At 44.6% G+C, this 18820-nt stretch overlaps 1 protein-coding gene across 1 annotated transcript in view; it reads left to right on the top strand.

Moving 5' to 3' along the window:
• The first annotated feature begins 1262 nt into the window (after positions 1-1262).
• Positions 1263-18820, top strand: part of SRP9 (signal recognition particle 9) — a 32690-nt gene continuing 15132 nt past the window's right edge. The window contains exon 1 of the mRNA XM_073628319.1: positions 1263-1442. Within this exon, the coding sequence (XP_073484420.1) occupies positions 1371-1442 (72 nt within the window). The 5' untranslated portion in view covers positions 1263-1370. The remainder of the gene's footprint in view (positions 1443-18820) is intronic.

Here is an 18820-nt window from a genome sequence, read left to right as displayed (position 1 = left end):
AGAGGGCCCCTGAGAGCTGACAATACGGTTCTTTTCACCTGCCTGACCTATCCTGGTAATATACTGTACCATCAATACCATCAAAACCTGTCTTCTGAGTTCGAGGTGTGCATGCACACGCCCTCTCCCGACCGGTGCTGTGATTGGACGCAGCATGAGCTTGGCAGAAGTTTCCAGCCAATGATTTGGACTGAAACCTGCTGATCGGCTGTGTCCAATCACAGCACAGAGTTCTGTGTTTACAAATACACAGACCTCTGTGTGCAGTGAACAGTGATCTGGCTGCTTCTCCCTGAAAATCCCCTAGAAGAATTATTTATGTATCCTAATAGAATGATCCGGCCAATCAGATCTCTGTCAGCGGACCCACCAATGACTGCAGCAATAGCTCAGCCTGTCGGGCCCCCGAAAATTGATTTGGCCCTTTAGTTAGGCTATGTCCCATTCAGACATCCTATCAGGACATGAAGTGATGGAGATGCAGGCAAAAACAAATGCACATTTTTAGTAAAGTGGAGGGGGTTAAGCCCCCGCTCACACCAGGTGTGACTTGACAGGTAAAGTCGCATAACGAGTCACACCCTATGGAACCGTTCAAATCAGTCCGATGCGAGTCGCAGCAACTTTGAAAAAGTTTTGTGCATTATTTTTGTGCGATTTGATGTGCGACGTGCATTGACATCTGTCCAACTTCTGTGTGACATGAAGTCACACTGATTAGCGGCATTGAAATCACACGAAAGTAGCGCAACTTCAAAGCCATGCCCGGTGTGAGCCGGAGCTAAACCTTCATAATGTTTTTATTGATGTCTGCATCTTCCTGTCCCAGAAATGGCTGCACTCCCTTATTACTCATAAGGAACAGGAAGTGAGGTAAAATTTCCCCAATGGGGTGACAGATATAAATAAACACACACACATAAATATATATGAGATATATATGTATATGTGATGTAAAAATCACATTTTTATTTATATTATGAAATTGATCTGTGCTCAGTATAAAGGATAGCTATATGGAGGAAGTGTCCAGGTAATCAGGGATCTTCTTCAGCTATAGTCTATATACAGTCTCAGCACCTCCAGCTCCCTTGTTCAAATACAGCGCACTGTGCTATTCAATTACTGGTCGCTAGAAGGCGCACCTCACATCTCTTACCTCACAACGACGCTCCTTCCCACCACAGAGTCTTGCGCGGCCCGGAAGTGTTCGAGGCTCGAACTCGGTGGTCTATACCGATTGGACAGAGGTCAAAGCGTCAGCCAATGAGCTTCGCGGACGGCGTGGATGTGGAATGCTGATGTGTGATCCCGGCTTCCGGCCTCCGGCCTCCCAGTCATCCATCCAAAGGGGAAAGAAGTGAGACACCATGCCGTACTACCGAGCCTGGGAGGAGTTCACCCGGGCCGCTGAGAAGCTCTACCAGGCTGATCCTATGAAGGTGAGGAGGGGGGCGAGCGCTGCGTTTCCATGGTAGCCAGCTGGCTGAGTTATATCTCGGTGAGGTTGTGCACTGACAGGCACAGTGTGCTTTCTGTATCCGGGACGACTACAACCATTTTCTATCTAGCTCTTGATAAGCTGGGGCTTCTATAACTACACAGACAGGCTGGGCTTCCATAGCAGGCTTCAGTATGGCCTGTGTATCCAGAGGAACTAAAAATCCCAGCAGCTGTGTGTTAGACCCCTTTCACACCGAGGGCGTTTTACAGGCGCTATAGTGTTAAAAATAGCGCCTGTAATTCGCCCTCAAACAGCTGCAGCATTGTCTCCAGTGTGGAAGCCCTGAGGGCTTTCACATCGGAGCGCTGCGCTGGCAGGATGGGAAAAAAAGTCCTGCCAGCAGCTTCTTTGGAGCGGTGTGTTTACTGCTCCTCCACCGCTGCTCCCCATTGAAATCAATGGGGCAGCGCTGGGATATCGCCGGCAAAATGCCGCTATTGCGGGCGGTTTTAACCCTTTCTCGGCCTCTAGCGGAGATGTAAAAGCGCCCTACTAGCGGCTGAAATGCGCCGCTAATCCAATGGTAAAACGCCGCTATGGGTGGCCCGGTGTGAAAGGGCTCTACTGGTGAGACTGGGACTTGTAGTTCTCTACACTACAGGCTGGGCTTTGTAAGGGAGCACAAGTCCCAGGACATGATATACAAAGGAGTGCTGGGAGTTGTAGTCTCTTTTTGGATAACCAGGGTATACTGGGACTTGTAGTTCTCTATACTACAGGCTGTGCTCCCTTACAAAGCCCAGTATGCTTTGTGTATCCAGTGAGACTACAACGCCCAGCATACCTGTGTATATCAGCTCCTGGAACTTGGAGTTGTAATCTCTCTGGATACACAAGACATCTCCCAGCAGTCCCAGGACCTGATATACAGAGGAATGCTGGGAGTTGTAGTTTCTCTGTATAATCAGGGTATACTGGGACTTGTAGTTCTCTATACTACAGGCTGCGCTTCCCTTACAAGTCCCAGGATCTGATATACACAGCCTCACCAGCTTCCAAAAGACAGACTACAACTCCCAGCATTCTTGGGTATATCAAGTCCTTGGACTTGTAAGGGAAGCACAGCCTGTAGTATAGAGAACTAAAAGTCCCAGTATAACCGGATTGTCCAGAGAGACTACAACTCCCAGCATTCCTGTGTATATCAGGTCCTGGGACTGCTGGGAGATGTCTTGTGTATCCAGAGAGACTACAACTCCCAAGTTCCAGGACCTGATATACACAGGTGTGCTGGGCGTTGTAGTCTCACTGGATACACAAAGCATACTGGGCTTTGTAAGGGAGCGCAGCCTGTAGTATAGAGAACTACAAGTCCCCGTATACCCTGGTTATCCAAAAAGAGACTACAACTCCCAGCACTCCTTTGTATATCTATAGGCTGTGCTCCCTTACAAAGCCCAGTATGCTTTATGTATCCAGTGAGACTACAACTCCCAGCATACCTGTGTATATCAGGTCCTGGAACTTGGAGTTGTTTTCTTTCCAGATACACGAGGCATATTGGGACTTGTAGTTCTGTCTACTAGAGTTGGTGTTTCCCTTACAAGCCCCAGTACACTCTGTGTATTAAGAGGGACAGCAACTCCAATCAGCCCTGTCTTTTGGAAGCTGGAACTTGTAGTTCTGTACATTGGCAGACATGGCTTCCATAGCAGGCTCCAGTATGACCTGTGCGTCCAGAGGCACTATAACTCCCAGCAGCTGTATGTATGTGTGTGTGTTATAGCCTGGTTAGACTGGAACTTGTAGTTCTCTGTACTGCAGGCTGTGCTTCCAATACAAACCCCAGTATGCCCAAAGGGGCTAGAAATCCCAGCAACCCTGAATATATAATAACCTGGTTCTCTTCAGGGTGTGGTGGTCCGCACACAGAACTTCTCATAAAATTTTGAAAAATAAGCCCTTGTATTCACATCAAATTGGCTTTAAAAAAACATTTCTCTCATAGATATATATATATATATATATATATATATATATATATATATATATATATCTATCTCTCTATCATCTATCTCTCTATCATCTATCTCTCTATCATCTATCTCTCTATCATCTATCTCTCTATCATCTATCTCTCTATCATCTATCTCTATATATCTATCTCTATCTCTCCATATCCTAAGAGCCTGGGACTAATAGTCTTCTGTACTGCAAGTTCCGCTTCTAATACAAGATTTGTTAAAGTGGTTCTAAACAAAAAACATCCAGCTACCTGCTTTTTATTTTGTTGCCGATCCAATGCTGTTCCCAGCTGAAGGTCTTCTCTCCCCTCTTGCTGGTTTCACAGGCTGCACTGATAACAGCAAGAGCCATTGTTGCTGTCAGTCAAATCTTGTGAGAGGGTAGCGGGGGTCGAGCCACGCTGTGTATGTCTATGGGCGCACACAGCCCAGCTCAGAAGTAAGCCCACACGAGTGCCCAGCTTGCTATGGGGGCACTTAGAGGCGCCAGCGGGGAACTCCAGAAGAGGAGGTAAGGGACTGCTCTGTGAAATAGCATGGTAAGTATAACATGTTTGTTAGCAACTATTGGTAAAAGAATGTCTGGTGATCCTACCATGAAAGCCCTGCATCAGGCACTTCCTGTTTGACAATGGTCATCCAGTTGTGCTGTTTCTTTGTCATGTGCACCCCTGATGGAGACTACACCCTGCTGTGCCAACACACATTGGTCAGGCATGGTCTGATGTCATTCAGGGAGCCAGTCCAGAGCAGTTATGTGCAGCTGATGCTGGAACTAGTCCATATAGACGGGAAGTAGCTGAAAGAGGCTGGAGGAGAGGAGAAAAGGGAAAAATTTTGTTTAAAAAAAATTAAAAAAACAGTTTATGAAAAACACAGTACTTTAGCATCTGGCCATACACTGTACAGTCCGATCTTACAATTTCTGTGCAATCTCTTTAGATTTACCAAAACTTTATAATATGAGGATAAGTCTAAACAATACTTTAAATTTTTATCCAGTCAAGCAGGCCCTCATACTTCTTGGTTGATGGTAGATCTGAAGAAGATTGTACAGTGTATGCAATCAGGGGGTGCTGATGGTGTCATGTCACCAGGGTGGGGGGAGGAGAAGCAGCTCATCGTTTGTGGTTTTTACATTGGAACACAACAAACTTTTGTGGGTGGGTATTGATAAGAATTAAAGGATAAGTTCACCTTTAGGAGCATGTTGTGCCTATATTTAAGGTGTAACATTCTCATATGCACCCAACTCCCACCACCAGCGATCCCAGCTTTGTGAAAGCAGGTGGAAGATCTTCTAGCCAGACCCGCTGTCACTTTTTGAAAATGGAGCAGCTGTGCGAATGTGTGAATGAAAAAACTACCACTGTGGCAGATGTACTTGTAGTTTGAGTGGACTGCGAGTGCACTGCTCATAGTTTATTCAGTCTTCCTCTAGTTTTGTAACTAAAACCCTGTATACGGGCACAAAGCTAGAGGAAGACTGCAGAAGCCTGACATTGCACCCACTATCTGATGATTATGGGTGCAATGCTCTGCAGGCTCCAGTAAATAAATAAATGCACGTTTTGTTTACCTGCAAAAATATGTGCATTTATTTTTTGAAAGGTAAACTTACCTTTTGAATGAACATTTACCTATCCTAATGCTGTTGCACTACATGTGAGCAGCGCTGTGTCCATGACTTTGTTATTGGTTTACTTTAAAGTGCAAATTGTGCACAGAAGTAGAAAAGCCGTAAAAGCACTTTTAGGTTACATTCACGCCGGCGTCCTGCGTTTTGTCTTATTTATACGCGGAGAACTTGATTTGAAAAATTAGCTTTTATTATACCCAGTTCATTCTCTCCTGTCTTTAAGTCCCAGTTCACACAGGTGCGATGCGGGAAACCCTGTGATTCAGTAGCATTTCCTGCATCGCACCTGAATTGCATACTGGTTAACAATGACACCTGTGAACCGCTGGGGGTGTCAGTGTAAAGTTAATGACACCCCCAGATCAGATCGCAGTGCGAACTGTGAAATGGTGCAGGAATCGGATCGCATAGGTGTGAACACACATGCAGTCCGATTCCGGCGCGGTCCAAAAAAAGGGTCCTGCACCATTTTGGTGCGAATGCGATGCAATTTCAGCCATAAAGTTTTTTTGGCTGAATTCTCATCGCACGGACAAAGCATGTGATCTGTACAGCAATGCGGTGTGAATCACATGCAATGTCTGTGATCGCACAACCCAGCCTAAAAATTATAGAGGGCTTCAAATGCAGCTCCTGACACCTCTAGAAGGCTGCACAATAGCTGTGTGTTTTTGTGCATCGAGCTGCATTGTTTCAAAATGAATGTACCAAGGCAACCAAAAATTTCAGTCCTGCTGAATTTTTGGCACCATACCAGAACACATACTGAAGAGAAAGTGGGAGTAAAAGAAGCCCTTATTCTTGGTGTCGGTGGCAGTAATAATAAATGATTAAAACCCAGCATTGATGTCAGTGGACACAATAATAGCCCCCAGCATTGGTGCCAGTGGATTCATTAATAGCCCCAGTGTTGGTACCAGTGGATTCATTAATATCCCCCCAGTGTTGGTGCCGGTGGATGCATTAATATCCCCCCAGTGTTGGTGCCGGTGGATGCATTAATATCCCCCCAGTGTTGGTGCCGGTGGATGCATTAATAGCCCCCCAGTGTTGGTGTGGGTGGATGCAATAATGGCCCCCCATGTTGGTGCCAGTGGATGAGTGGCCATAAATAGCTGCAAGAGCTGTGAGCCTCACATTGTTTTTAATGGGGCATCTAATCGCTGGGATCCTGGACTGGGTTGAACGGAAAAAAAAAATAATCAGGAGAAGCAACAGAATGTATTTTGGGGTGTAATTTCACATATTCCCATGGCATGTTTGAGCAATATATCATTTAGTGACAACTTTGTGCAAAAAAATAAAAATAAATAATTTGTCCTTTTCCCGCAACTTGTGTCACAATATAAAATATTCCATGGACTCGTCGGGAAACCTTCTGGGACCTGTGACGTGTCCCAGAAGATTGCAGGGAGGGAGGGGGAGAGGTGATCTTCCTTCTGGCGGAGAGGAGGGGCAGAGGAGCAAGGCTTCCTGCACCCGCATCACTGGACCGTGGGACAGACGATTGTCTGATTATTAAAAGTCAGCAGGTACACTTTTTGTAGCTGCTGACTTTTAAATGGGTGGAACTCTGCTTTAAACATCACTAAAAATTCATGAGCTCATTTAAACATATTAGAGCTCCTATTTTAAGAAAAAAAAATTAAAAAAAATTCATTACAATCAGGGTACATGCATTAATCGATGCATAAATGCAGTATACTGGCGGTAAACTCCCAACATTTTTCGCACGTTGGGCTTCCTCCGGGGGATATTTTTTGCTATTGATCAAAGCGCTCTATCAAATAAGCATACAAGGTAAGTATATGTACAAGTAATACAAATTCATGCAGATTTGGATTTGACTAGATATGTAGTGTAATGTGAGTTGTTATAAGATTTTTAATAAACTTCCCATTGCTGCACCAGATGGTGCTTCACTTGCTATACTGGGTTCACACAGTGGGGGAAATGGTATGCACTTCGGACAGGAATCGCACTTCATTCCTGTTCAAATTGCATGTGATTCTTTGCAGTGCGATTTGCGCCCATTTATTTTGTATGGACGCAAAAAGCACTGCAAAGTATCAGTTTCAGGTATCGGGTGCATTTTCATGAAAATACTCTGAATCAGGATTGGTGCATCCCTAGTACACACTATGAGAAAATTGGGTAAACAATCCTGGTTTTCCACATTGTTTCACATCACATCAAAACCGAGGATGCTACTAATTGTACAAAAATTCTCGTACGACAAAGGCTTTCTTTTGTTTTTGTTTTATTTATTTCTGATCATGCGCAGTCTTTTGTATGTGATTTTTCTTGTATGTTCTGTTGACATACGAGAAATTTTTAGAGTTTCTCCCTTCTGAAATTTCTGCTTGCAAATCTGAATCGGATGTCGAAAGTGTTGATGGGGACAAGGGCCTCATCCCCACAACCCTTGCCCGGTGAATGTGGGGGTCTGCGGGGGGGGGGGCTTATCGGAATCTGGAAGCCCCCTTTTAACAAGGGGACTTCCAGATCCTGGTCTCCCCCCTATGTGAATAGGTAACGGGTGCATTGTTCCCCTACTATTTCACAAAAAAGTGTCAAAAATAGTAAAAAAGACAGGAGACACTTTGGGACAAGTCCTTTTATTAAAAAATAAAAATGTCCTGCGATGTAGATCCGTGTCACACCGCCCAACGAAAAAAAAAAGCCTCAACAGCTCTGCCTCCATGGGAGGCTACCGCCGAGTGACTCTTCTGCTCAGTGACGGCTGTGTTCTAGCTGAGGGCAGGGCCACTCGGTGACATAAATGAGCGACCCCCGCCTTCCTCTGATGTCACATGTCATCAGGGGGATAGGGTCACCCGTTTATGTCACCGGGTGGCCCAGCCCTCAGCTATATAACATCTGTCACAGAGCAGAAGCGTCACTCGGCAGGAGCCTCCCATGGAGGCGGAGCTGTTGCAGCTTTTTTTTTTCTTTTTTCGGTTCGTCGGGCATTGTGAGATGGATCTATATTGCAGGACATTTTTTAAATTTTTTAACCACTTCAGCCCCGGAAGGATTTACCCCCTTCCTGACCAGAGCACTTTTTACAATTTGGCACTGCGTCGCTTTAACTGCTAATTGCCCAGTCATGCAATGCTGTACCCAAATGAAATTTGCGTCCTTTTCTTCCCACAAATAGAGCTTTCTTTTGATGGTATTTGATCACCTCTGCGGTTTTTATTTTTGGTATAAACGGAAAAAGGCCGAAAATTTTGAAAATAAATGATATTTTCCACTTTTTGTTATAAAAAAAAATCCAACAAACTCAATTTTAGTCATACATTTAGGCCAAAATGTATTCGGCCACATGTCTTTGGTAAAAAAAATGTCAATAAGCGTTTTTTGGTTTGCACAAAAGTTATAGCGTCTACAAACTAGGGTACATTTTCTAGAATTTTACACTGCTTTTAGTTTGACTGCCTATGACATTTCTTGAGATGCTAAAATGGCAGGGCAGTACAAAACCCCCCCAAATGACCCCATTTTGGAAAGTAGACACCCCAAGGAAATTGCTGAGAGGCATGTTGAGCCCATTGAATATTAATTTTTTTTTTGTCCCAAGTGATTAATGACAAAAAAATGAACAAAATAAATGATATATTGCTCACACAGGCCATGGGCATATGTGGAATTGCACCCCAAAATACATTTAGCTGCCTCTCCTGAATATGGGGATTCCAAATGTGTGGGACCTTTTGGGAGCCTAGCCGCGTACGGGGCCCGAAAACCAATCACCGCCTTCAGGATTTCTAAGGGCGTAAATTTTTGATTCACTCCTCACTACCTATCACAGTTTCGAAGGCCATAAAATGCCAAGATAGCACCCCCACCCCCCAAATGACCCCATTTTGAAAAGTAGACACCCCAAGCTATTTGCTGAGAGGCATGGTGAGTATTTTGCAGCTCTCATTTGTTTTTAAAAATGAAGAAAGACAAGAAAAAAATATTTTTTTTTTTTTGTTTTTTCTTTTTTCAATTTTCAAAACTTTGTGACAAAAAGTGAGGTCTGCAAAATACTCACTATACCTCTCAGCAAATAGCTTGGGGTGTCTACTTTCCAAAATGGGGTCATTTGGGGGGGTTTTGTGCCACCTGGGCATTCCATGGCCTCCGAAACTGTGATAGGCAGTGAAGCGTGAAATCAAAAATTTACGCCCTTAGAAAGCCTGAAGGCGGTGCTTGGTTTTTGGGGTCCTGTACGCCGCTAGGCTCCCAAAATGTCTCACGCGTGGTACGCCCGTACTCAGGAGAAGCAACAGAGTGTATTTTGGGGTGTAATTCCACATATTCCCATGGCATGTTTGAGCAATATATCTTTTAGTGACAAGTTTGTGCAAAAAAAAAAAAAAAATTGTCTTTTTCACGCAACTTAATAAAATATTCCATGGACTCGACATGCCTCTCAGCAAATAGCTTGGGGTGTCTACTTTCCAAAATGGGGACATTTGGGGGGGGGGGGGGGGTTTGAACTGTCCTGGCATTTTATGCACAACATTTAGAAGCTTATGTCACACATCACCCACTCTTCTAACCACTTGAAGACAAAGCCCTTTCTGACACTTTTTGTTTACATGAGAAAAAAATTTTTTTTTGCAAGAAAATTACTTTGAACCCCCAAACATTATATATTTTTTTAAAGCAAATGCCCTACAGATTAAAATGGGTGTTTCGTTTTTTTTTTTCACACAGTATTTGCGCAGCGATTTTTCAAACGCATTTTTTTGGGAAAAAATACACTTTTTTAAATTTTAATGCACTAAAACACACTATATTGCCCAAATGTTTGAAATAAAAAAGATGATCTTAGGCCGAGTACATGGATACCAAACATGACATGCTTTAAAATTGCGCACAAACGTGCAGTGGCGACAAACTAAATACATTCTAAAAGCCTTTACAGATTACCACTTTAGATTTACAGAGGAGGTCTACTGCTAAAATTACTGCCCTCGATCTGACCTTCGCGATGATACCTCACATGCATGGTGCAATTGCTGTTTACATTTGACGCCAGACCAACGCTTCCATTCGCCTGTGCATCAGAGCAGGGGGGGGACAGGGGTGCTTTTTTTTTTTTTTTTTTTTTTTTTTTTTTATCTTATTTTTAAACTGTTTAACTTTCATTTTTCTTCTTAATCATTTGTATTGTTATCTCAGGGAATGTAAATATCCCCTATGATAGCAATAGGTAGTGACAGGTACTCTTTTTTTTAAAAAAAAAAATAAAAAAATAAAAATGGGGTCTGTTAGACCCTAGATCTCTGCTTTGCCCTCAAAGCATCTCACCACACCAAGATCGGTGTGATAAAATGCTTTCCCAATTTCCCAATGGCACTGTTTACATCCGGCGAAATCTAAGTCATGAAATGCTCGTAGCTTCCGGTTTCCTAGGCCATAGAGATGTTTGGAGCCACTCTGGTCTCTGAACAGCTCTATGGTCAGCTGGCTGAATCACCGGCTGCATTCTCTGGTTCCCTGCTGGGACAGGAGAGCCAGAGAAAAACATGGAAGACGGTGGGGGGGGGGGGCATTCCCTCCCACTGCTTGTAAAAGCAATCTAGAGGCTAATTAGCTGCTAGGATTGCTTTTACGTGAAAGCCGACCGCTGGCTGAAAAGAATGATACCAAGATGATACCTAAACCTGCAGGCATCATTCTGGTATAACCACTCAAAGTCCAGCAACATACCAGTACGTTGCTGGTCCTTGTTGGGCATATATTGTAATCTATTTTTTTTTTTTTCATGCAGCCTGTGGGCTGAACGAAAAAAAGAGATTGATTGGTGGGTATGCCCACCCACTTCTAATGATGGGCATACATGCACCATTTATATATGCAGAAGCATGGGGGCATCTGCCCCCAAAATTAGGAGCAAATCGCTCCTCCGCCCCTGCTGCCCCCATGCTTCGGCATATATCACCTCCGCTGGAGTCACGGCTTTATAGATCGTGGGAGCAAACGCTGTTGCTGTCAAGATAAATAAATCAGCGCTGCAGCTGAATGGCGTACCTGAAGACAAAAAAAATGGTTAACAATAAAACACAGTAAACAGTAAAGTATAAAAAAATTGCATACCTGAAAAGCAAACATGATAAAACATAACAATAAAACATTGCAGAATAGAATACAGTAAAAAAGAGCAGAACAATAGAGAGAGAGAACAATAAAACGACAACTATTTTATTTTTATTTTTTTATTTTTATTTTTTTTACACTTTTTTTGTAACTAACTTTTATAACTGTAACCGGTTCCAGGTTCGGGTCTCTCAAAATGCGATGGCATCTTGGGAGACCCTGTGAAAGTGTGTCTAGTCTGTGCAATGCTGTACCCTACGCTAATACTCAACTAGTGAATGGTAGCGTTGCATTCACCAATGCAAAGACCAGGATTGCCAGGACAGGAGGGACAATAATAGCGGGTGTCACGCCTATATCCGTGCTTGCTGCAGACACAACATCTTTTTTGGGGGGGGTTCGTTGGGTAGGGGTACTCGGGAGGACATAAAGAAAATGCCTCTCATGCAGCCGACTGCATTTGGTTGGGGATGTGAATGGGGGAAGTACGGGTGCTGCAGAAGTGGTGGGTTCAAAATTAGGATTGGCAAATGCAGCAGGAAGGGCATTACGGGCACGACGGGCCTGTGTTTGTCTTCTTCTTGGTGGCAGCGGGACACTACTTGTGCTTGCAACCTCACCAGCTTGAACTGCACTTATGTGACTCGCCACGTCACCAAGTGTTACTGCAGTGCTGGTTTGACTACGACCGGGGTGTACTAGGCTGCTGGTGCTTGCCAGTTCACCAAAACGCTACCAAAAAAAACTGTTAGCGATCGCAGGGATCAGGCCTGACTCTGCAAACGCTGCAGTTATGTGTTTAGTGTTTTGTAAGTGACAGTGATCGATCGATACTGCACTTGGTTGGGCTGGGCGGAGGGGCAAAACACAGGTGCTAGCAGGTATCTGGGCTGATCCTGCTAACACTGCATTTTTGGGAACCCTAAACTGCTGGGGATGCTAGTATAGATCTGATCGGATCAGATATTGATCCGTTCAGATACTATACAACTAAGGGAGGTGTACGGTGCTTGCGTGGGTGTTAGCGCTACTGGCACCAACCTGACGCTGCCTGGGGCTGGTGCTTGCCAGTTCACCAAAACGCTACCAAAAAAACTGTTAGCGATCGCAGGGATCAGGCCTGACTCTGCGAATGCTGCAGTTATGTGTGTTTAGTGTTTTGTAAGTGACAGTGATCGATCGATACTGCACTTGGGTGGGCTGGGCTGGGCCGGGCGGAGGGGCAAAATGCAGGTGCTAGCAGGTATCTGGGCTGATCCCGCTAACACTGCGTTTTTGGGAACCCTAAACTGCTGGGGACGCTAGTATAGATCTGATCGGATCAGATATTGATCCGTTCAGATACTATACCACTAAGGGAGGCGTATGCTGTGTGTGTGGGTGTTAGTGGTACTGGCGCTAATCTGACGCAGACCCTATCTGACCCTAAAACCTAAGTTATATCACTGCCGGGCGATCAGAGGGCTAAACCTTTTTTTAGGTAATAAACGGCGGGTGCCCTGACACTATAAAAAAGAAACTAACCAGCGTCACCCGTAACAGTTATATGGTGATCACTGGTGAAAGGGTTAACTAGGGGGCAATCAAGGGGTTAAAACCATTATTAGGTAGTATATGGGGGTCCCTGACGCTATAAAACGCTGACGGCGAACCTATATATTTACCTCCCTAACTAGAGTCACCAGTGACACTAATACAGCAATCAGAAAAACGATCGCTTAGTGACACTGGTGACGGGGGGTGATCAAGGGGTTAAAACTTTGTTAGGGGGGTACCCTAGACCAAAAGGGGGCTAACACTAACTGCCCTACCACTTCTGTCACAAACTGACACCAATGCAGTAATCAGAAAAATAATAAAACTGCTTGGTGTCACTGTGACGGAGGGGGGGGCGGTGTGATCGGTGGGTGATGGGGGGTGTAAAGTGTGCCTGGTGTGTTTTACTGTATGTTTTGTTGGTGCACTCACTCAGATGTCTTCTCTCCTCGGCGCCGGAACGGAAAAAAACGACCTGAGGAGAAAAGACATCACTTCCTCTGCTGCTGTTTACTATACAGCAGCAGAGGAAGATTGTCATTGGCTGGGAGCGATCGCGAGGGGGTGGCCACGAATGGATGGCCTCCCACTCACCTCTGATTGCTCGGGGACAGAAGCCGACCGCCTCGGGCACCCGGGGGGGGGGGGGGTCCGAACCCATACGTTACTTATACTGCGGCAGAATGGCACGGGCAGGCAATCTGCGTGAGGCGGTATGCAAGTGGTTAATAAAGGACTTGTCCCAATGTGTCTCCTGTCCTTTTTTTACTATTTTTGACACTTTTTTTCTTTTTCTTTTTTTTTTTTTTTTTTTTTGGTGAAATGGTAGGGGTTCATTGTACCCGTTACCAATTCAAATGGGGAGGGGGGGTGGGATCTGGGGGTCCCCTTGTTAGAGGGGGCTTCCAGATTCCAATGAGCCCCCCCGCCCACAGACCCTCACAACCATTGGGCAAAGTTGTGGGGATGAGGCCCTTGTCCCCATCAACAAGGTGCTTTGGGGACCCCAAAGCATCCTCCCCATGTTGAGGGCATGTGGCCTGTTTCGGGGGGGGGGGCGCTCTCTTGTCCCCCCTTTACCTGCAGCCTTCCAGGTTGTGTGCTTGGATAAGGGTCTGTTATGGATTTTGGGGGGGACCCCTACGCCATTTTTTTTTAATTTTGGCACAGGGTTCCCCTTAATATCCATACCAGACCTCAAGGGCCTGGTATGGATTTTGGGGGGACCCCCACGCAATTTTTTTTTTTAATTTTTGGTTCGGGGTTCCCCTTAATATTCATACCAGACCCAGAGCGCCTGGTAATGGACTGGGGGGAACCCATGCCAATTTTTTCAATGAGTTTTATCTATATTGCCGAGACCCGACAATTCATTACAGCGGAGTTTTAAATGTCTTTTCTTTTCCTTTAGAAATGTAATTTTGCTGTGGTACTGTTCTAAACATGGGAAAACTGCGCCACTTTACAGGCATACTATAGACACCCCCCCAGTCACGATCTTTGAAGGAATATTTCATTTTTTATTGTTTCACTTTAAGCATTATTAAAATCATTGCTCCCAAAAAAATGGCCATTTTTTAAAACTTTTTTTTTTTTTTTTTTGCATTGATACATGTCCCCTGGGGCAGGACACGGGTCCCCAAACACTTTTTATGACAATAACTTGCATATAAGCCTTTAAAATGAGCACTTTTGATTTTTCATGTTTGTATCCCATAGACTTTTAACAGTGTCCGTGTGTTTGTTCAAATTTTTTGCCTGTTCACAAGTTCTGGTGCGAGCCGAACCGGGGAGTGTTCGGCTCATCCTTATTGCTGAGCTGTAATGGGATTGGAAAGGCCACAGAAAAGGAGGCAGCAGAACACAAGGCTAATCTTACTGTACATTATTTTTAGACTGATTAAAATGATCCGGTTGCTATGGAGACCCAAGCATATATGACTATGAACCCTGCAAGGCTTACAGTAAATTCATAGTGCTCAGTGGCTTCTAGGTCCCAACCTTCTGTAAACTTTGCCTCAAGCTGGGTAAATATCACGTTTTTAATGCCTGGGAAAAAAAATCAACATATTTTAAAACAGTTGTTAAAAATAACCCAAAATCTTCCAGTAGAAGAGCTTCTGGCGTGGAATCTGTCACCTTTACACCCTGAGAAATATTTGTGGCTCTGTCCACCCTGGTCAGATCTGCTCATGACATGCTGATGGGGAGCGTCTGCACAGGTCCCCGGACTCTGAATTCTTACACATGGGTTTGATAGAGACATGGGATCACTGTAGAAAGTCATTTATTTTCCATTAAAACTGTCAATTGTGTTTTTTATGTAGATTAATATTTTTCTTGTACAAAGGGTTTCATTAGTAATCAGTTCAACAGAACAGGTCATCACATCTATGGTCACATAGGAGATAAACATAAAATACCATGAGCAAAAGGAAGACAAATAAAAAAAGGAGTGCATTGATATGTTCAGGTCCATAAGGTAGAACGATTGGGGGGGATAAGTATCCCCTTCTAGAGCTACAGTATCCTGGAACACGCTGCTTAGAGTGTAGATAGAAAACGCCCTCATGAGTTTTTGCATGCAGTGTATTATCAAACCACCTATTCTAAAGATATAATATCGAGGGTATACAATATAACAATGCTGAAAATTAACCATGTGACCATGTCAGCCAGGCTCAAGCCTGGTGGCCTGGTGAGATAGGATATGTAAAAAGAGTAAGGGGGGGGGGGTGTGGGAAGAAGAAAAGGAAGGAGTAGAGGGGTGACAGACCAGAAGAACAAATGAGGGTAGGAGTAAAAAGGAAAGGAGGATCCACGCGGTGGGGGGCAAGCAGATATTAGATCGATTAGGAGCGTAGAATCAAATCTGGTAGGTCATATGTAGGTGACCCAAGGCTGCCAGGTCCTAAGGAATTTATCATAAGTGTCTGAAAGTATGGCCGTCAGCTTTTCGTTTACCATAATGTCGTTCATACGATATTTAACAGCCTCAAGGCTAAGTATGGGCCTCTTCCAGGCTCTTGCTATAGTCAGTTTAGTTGCAGTAAACAGATGCAGCGCCAGCTGGTGTTCCAGACGAAGTAGTCCTATTGGTTTACATAGGAGAGCCTCATTAAGGGTCCCTCTTCAGATTGGTATGAAATAAGGTGCGGAGAGGGGCATAGACTCTAACCCATAATCTACATGCTCTTGGACATGTCCACCAGATGTGTGACATGGTACCTTCTCGAGAGCATCCCTGGAAGCAGAGGAGAATAAGTTGAAATGAAACGAGCCAATCTAGCCGGGGTATAATACCATCTGTATGATATTTTACATGCATTCTCCAAAATGAGAACATTTTTGGAGCATTTGGACAGAGCGATAGTTGTGACCTGCCAGGTTTGGTCTGTGTTTTTTTTTTTTTTTTTGGAGGAGATGATTGCTGCGTAAACTAAAGAAATTAAGCCTGAAGATTGAGGCCGGTGCTGTATAGTAGGCTTGAAGATTGAGGCCCGAGAGGCCACCATTGATCTTATGGGTGTATAGAACCTGTTTGTTGATTCTGGGTCTGGTGGAACCCCAGACAAATTTCAGCATTTTACGTTGATGAATGCGCAGAATATGTGTAGGAACTGGGACCGGCAAGACGCGAAAAAGGTACAGCAGTTTTGGAATATAAGTCATGCGGACCGCCACAATCCTGCTGAACCAGTATAACATGAGATGGAACCAGGAGGACAGCATGTCCGATGGCTTCCTAAACATAGGGGGGAAAATGGCTTGGTAGAGTCCCTCGTACGTTGGAGTGAGCCTCATCCCCAGCTAAGGCAGAGAAGTGAGCCATTGAAATGAGAAAGCGTTTTTTAGGGTTGCCAGCTCCAAGGGTAGAAGATTAAGAGACATATCTTTCGATTTGGTAGGGTTAACAGATAATCCCGAAAATAACGCAAAGCTATCCAGGAGAGAGAACAGACTAGGCAAGGCGATGTGGGGGTTGGTTAATTAGGCTATCGTCCGCAAATAATGATATCTTATGAGAAGTACCTGCTATGTCTACTCCTGTTATGTCTGAGTGAGAGCGTATCTCCTCCGCTAAGGGTTCTAAAGCTAGGCTAAATAGAAGCGAAGAGAGTGGACAGCCTTGCCTGGTCCCCCTCCTGATGGGAAAAAGAGGTGATTCAAAAACCTAGTACTTGACCTTGGCCCGGGAAGAGTCCTATAATGCCGAGATCCAGCTCAAAAATTAGGTGCCAAAGCCGTAGTGGCGGAGTACCGTCAAGTAAGGCCAAGACAAGGTGTTAGGCTTTAGTCATGTCGAGGGATAAGAACATAGTTGCCAAGGATCTGCTGTGTACAATATGTTGGATTTGAAGCAGCCGTCTAATGGCGTCTCCTGCCTGTCTTCTCGGGACGAAGCCCACCTGATCCTTTTTAATAAGACGTGGTAAAAAGAAGTTCAAGGAGGTTGGCCAGAATTTTTGTTAATTTTCATGTCTATTTATAAGTGAGATCGCTCTAAAATTGGCCCAAAAGGAATGGTCCTAGTCAGGTTTAGGAATCATTACTATATTGGGGGTCAGGAGGGTAGAAGTAAAGGTTTGACCATCTTTTACAGAATTAAACATGGTCATTAAGTGGGGGGCTACAACGTCGGCCATTTTCCTATAGATAAGTGCCGTAAAGCCACCCGAGCCCGGTCTCTTGCCCACTTTTAGTTCTTTAATACATTGTAAAACTTCTGAGACCTGTATGTCTCAGGCCATTAATGACATGTGGGTTTCAGTTAAGGAGGGTAGTTTCGGGCCATCCAGAAAGGTGTCCAAGCCCTGGGTGGAGGACTGGCTAGGGAGCGAGTATAGAGTGGTAAGGCGATGTTGAAATTCGTCCACGACCCACATTGGGGTTGCCTGTGAGGATATTATGGCAAGTGCGAAAGGTAATGGGGTTATGGCCTGGGGAGAAGACGCAACCTATTGGCCAACTGTTTGTTAGGTTTATTCGCCTTGGCGTACCACTACTGACGAGCCCAGAGACGTGTGCGTTCCGCCTCATCCGTCAAACATTAATCTAATTCTGTACGGGCTTGGTCTAGTTTGCGATTTGCAGGAGTAGGGGATTGCTTCAGTCATCGATAATGATTCCAATCGTCTCCAGGGTTCGCTGAGTCAATAAGTGTTCCCTCTTGCACTTTGATGCCAGTTGAATAACATGTCCCCTAAGGACCGCTTTGTATGCCTCCCATAGGGTCACAGGGGAAGAAACAGAACCAACATTAAGACGAAAGTAGTCAACAGAAGATTGTTGAATATCTGCTAGTATCTCCTTGAAAGACAGAAGGAAGTCATTCATGACCCAGGGGGAATGTTGAGGTTTGCAGAGCAAAGAGTGGCAAACAACCAGAACAGGGTTCTGGTCTGACCATGGAGCCGCTAATATAGAGGGGGGTATAATTACAGGAAGGTGTTTCCTGGACACAAACATATGATCAATTTGTGAGTGGGAATGATGGGGATGAGAGTAATGAGTGTAGTCCCTGCCCAGGGGATGGAGCTCTCTCCAGAAGTCCACCAGGTCATGACTTCGCAGTGAGTGTAAAAACTTTTTGGCATCCGGAGAAGGTGCTTTATGTTCCAAGGGATATTTGTCAAGCGCAGGGTTCAGAGTCACATTGAAGTCTCCTGTCAAAAGGAGAGTACCCTTCTGGTAGGCTTTCAACAAGGAGCAAACATGGGTCAGAAAGGGCCCTGGATTTATGTTTGGGGCATAGTATGTCAGGATGGTAACTTCCGTGTCCTGAATAGTACCCTGTAACAGGAGGTATCTGCTGTTTGGGTCACAAATAAAATAAGCACAATATCTAACGTACTATAAAAGGCACTAAGAGTATTCAAGTAAAATAAGACCTATACATATGGGTACAAGGAGTTCCCTCATTCTTCAAACGGTGCCTCCCAGGTAGAGCAAGCAAGCTAAGAAACCGGCACATCAAATGCAGGACGTTGGATCAATAATTGCAAAGTGTAAAACAAACATGAGCAAGAGAGTTCTATAACAGATTAAACTGGGATGGAAGACATCTATTCGATCACATAC

Source organism: Aquarana catesbeiana, linkage group LG04 (assembly GCF_042186555.1).
Source record: "Aquarana catesbeiana isolate 2022-GZ linkage group LG04, ASM4218655v1, whole genome shotgun sequence".
Classification (NCBI taxonomy): Eukaryota; Metazoa; Chordata; class Amphibia; order Anura; family Ranidae; genus Aquarana; species Aquarana catesbeiana.
Note: the sequence above shows the minus strand (reverse complement) of the source record. Positions and strands in the feature narration are given on the sequence as shown.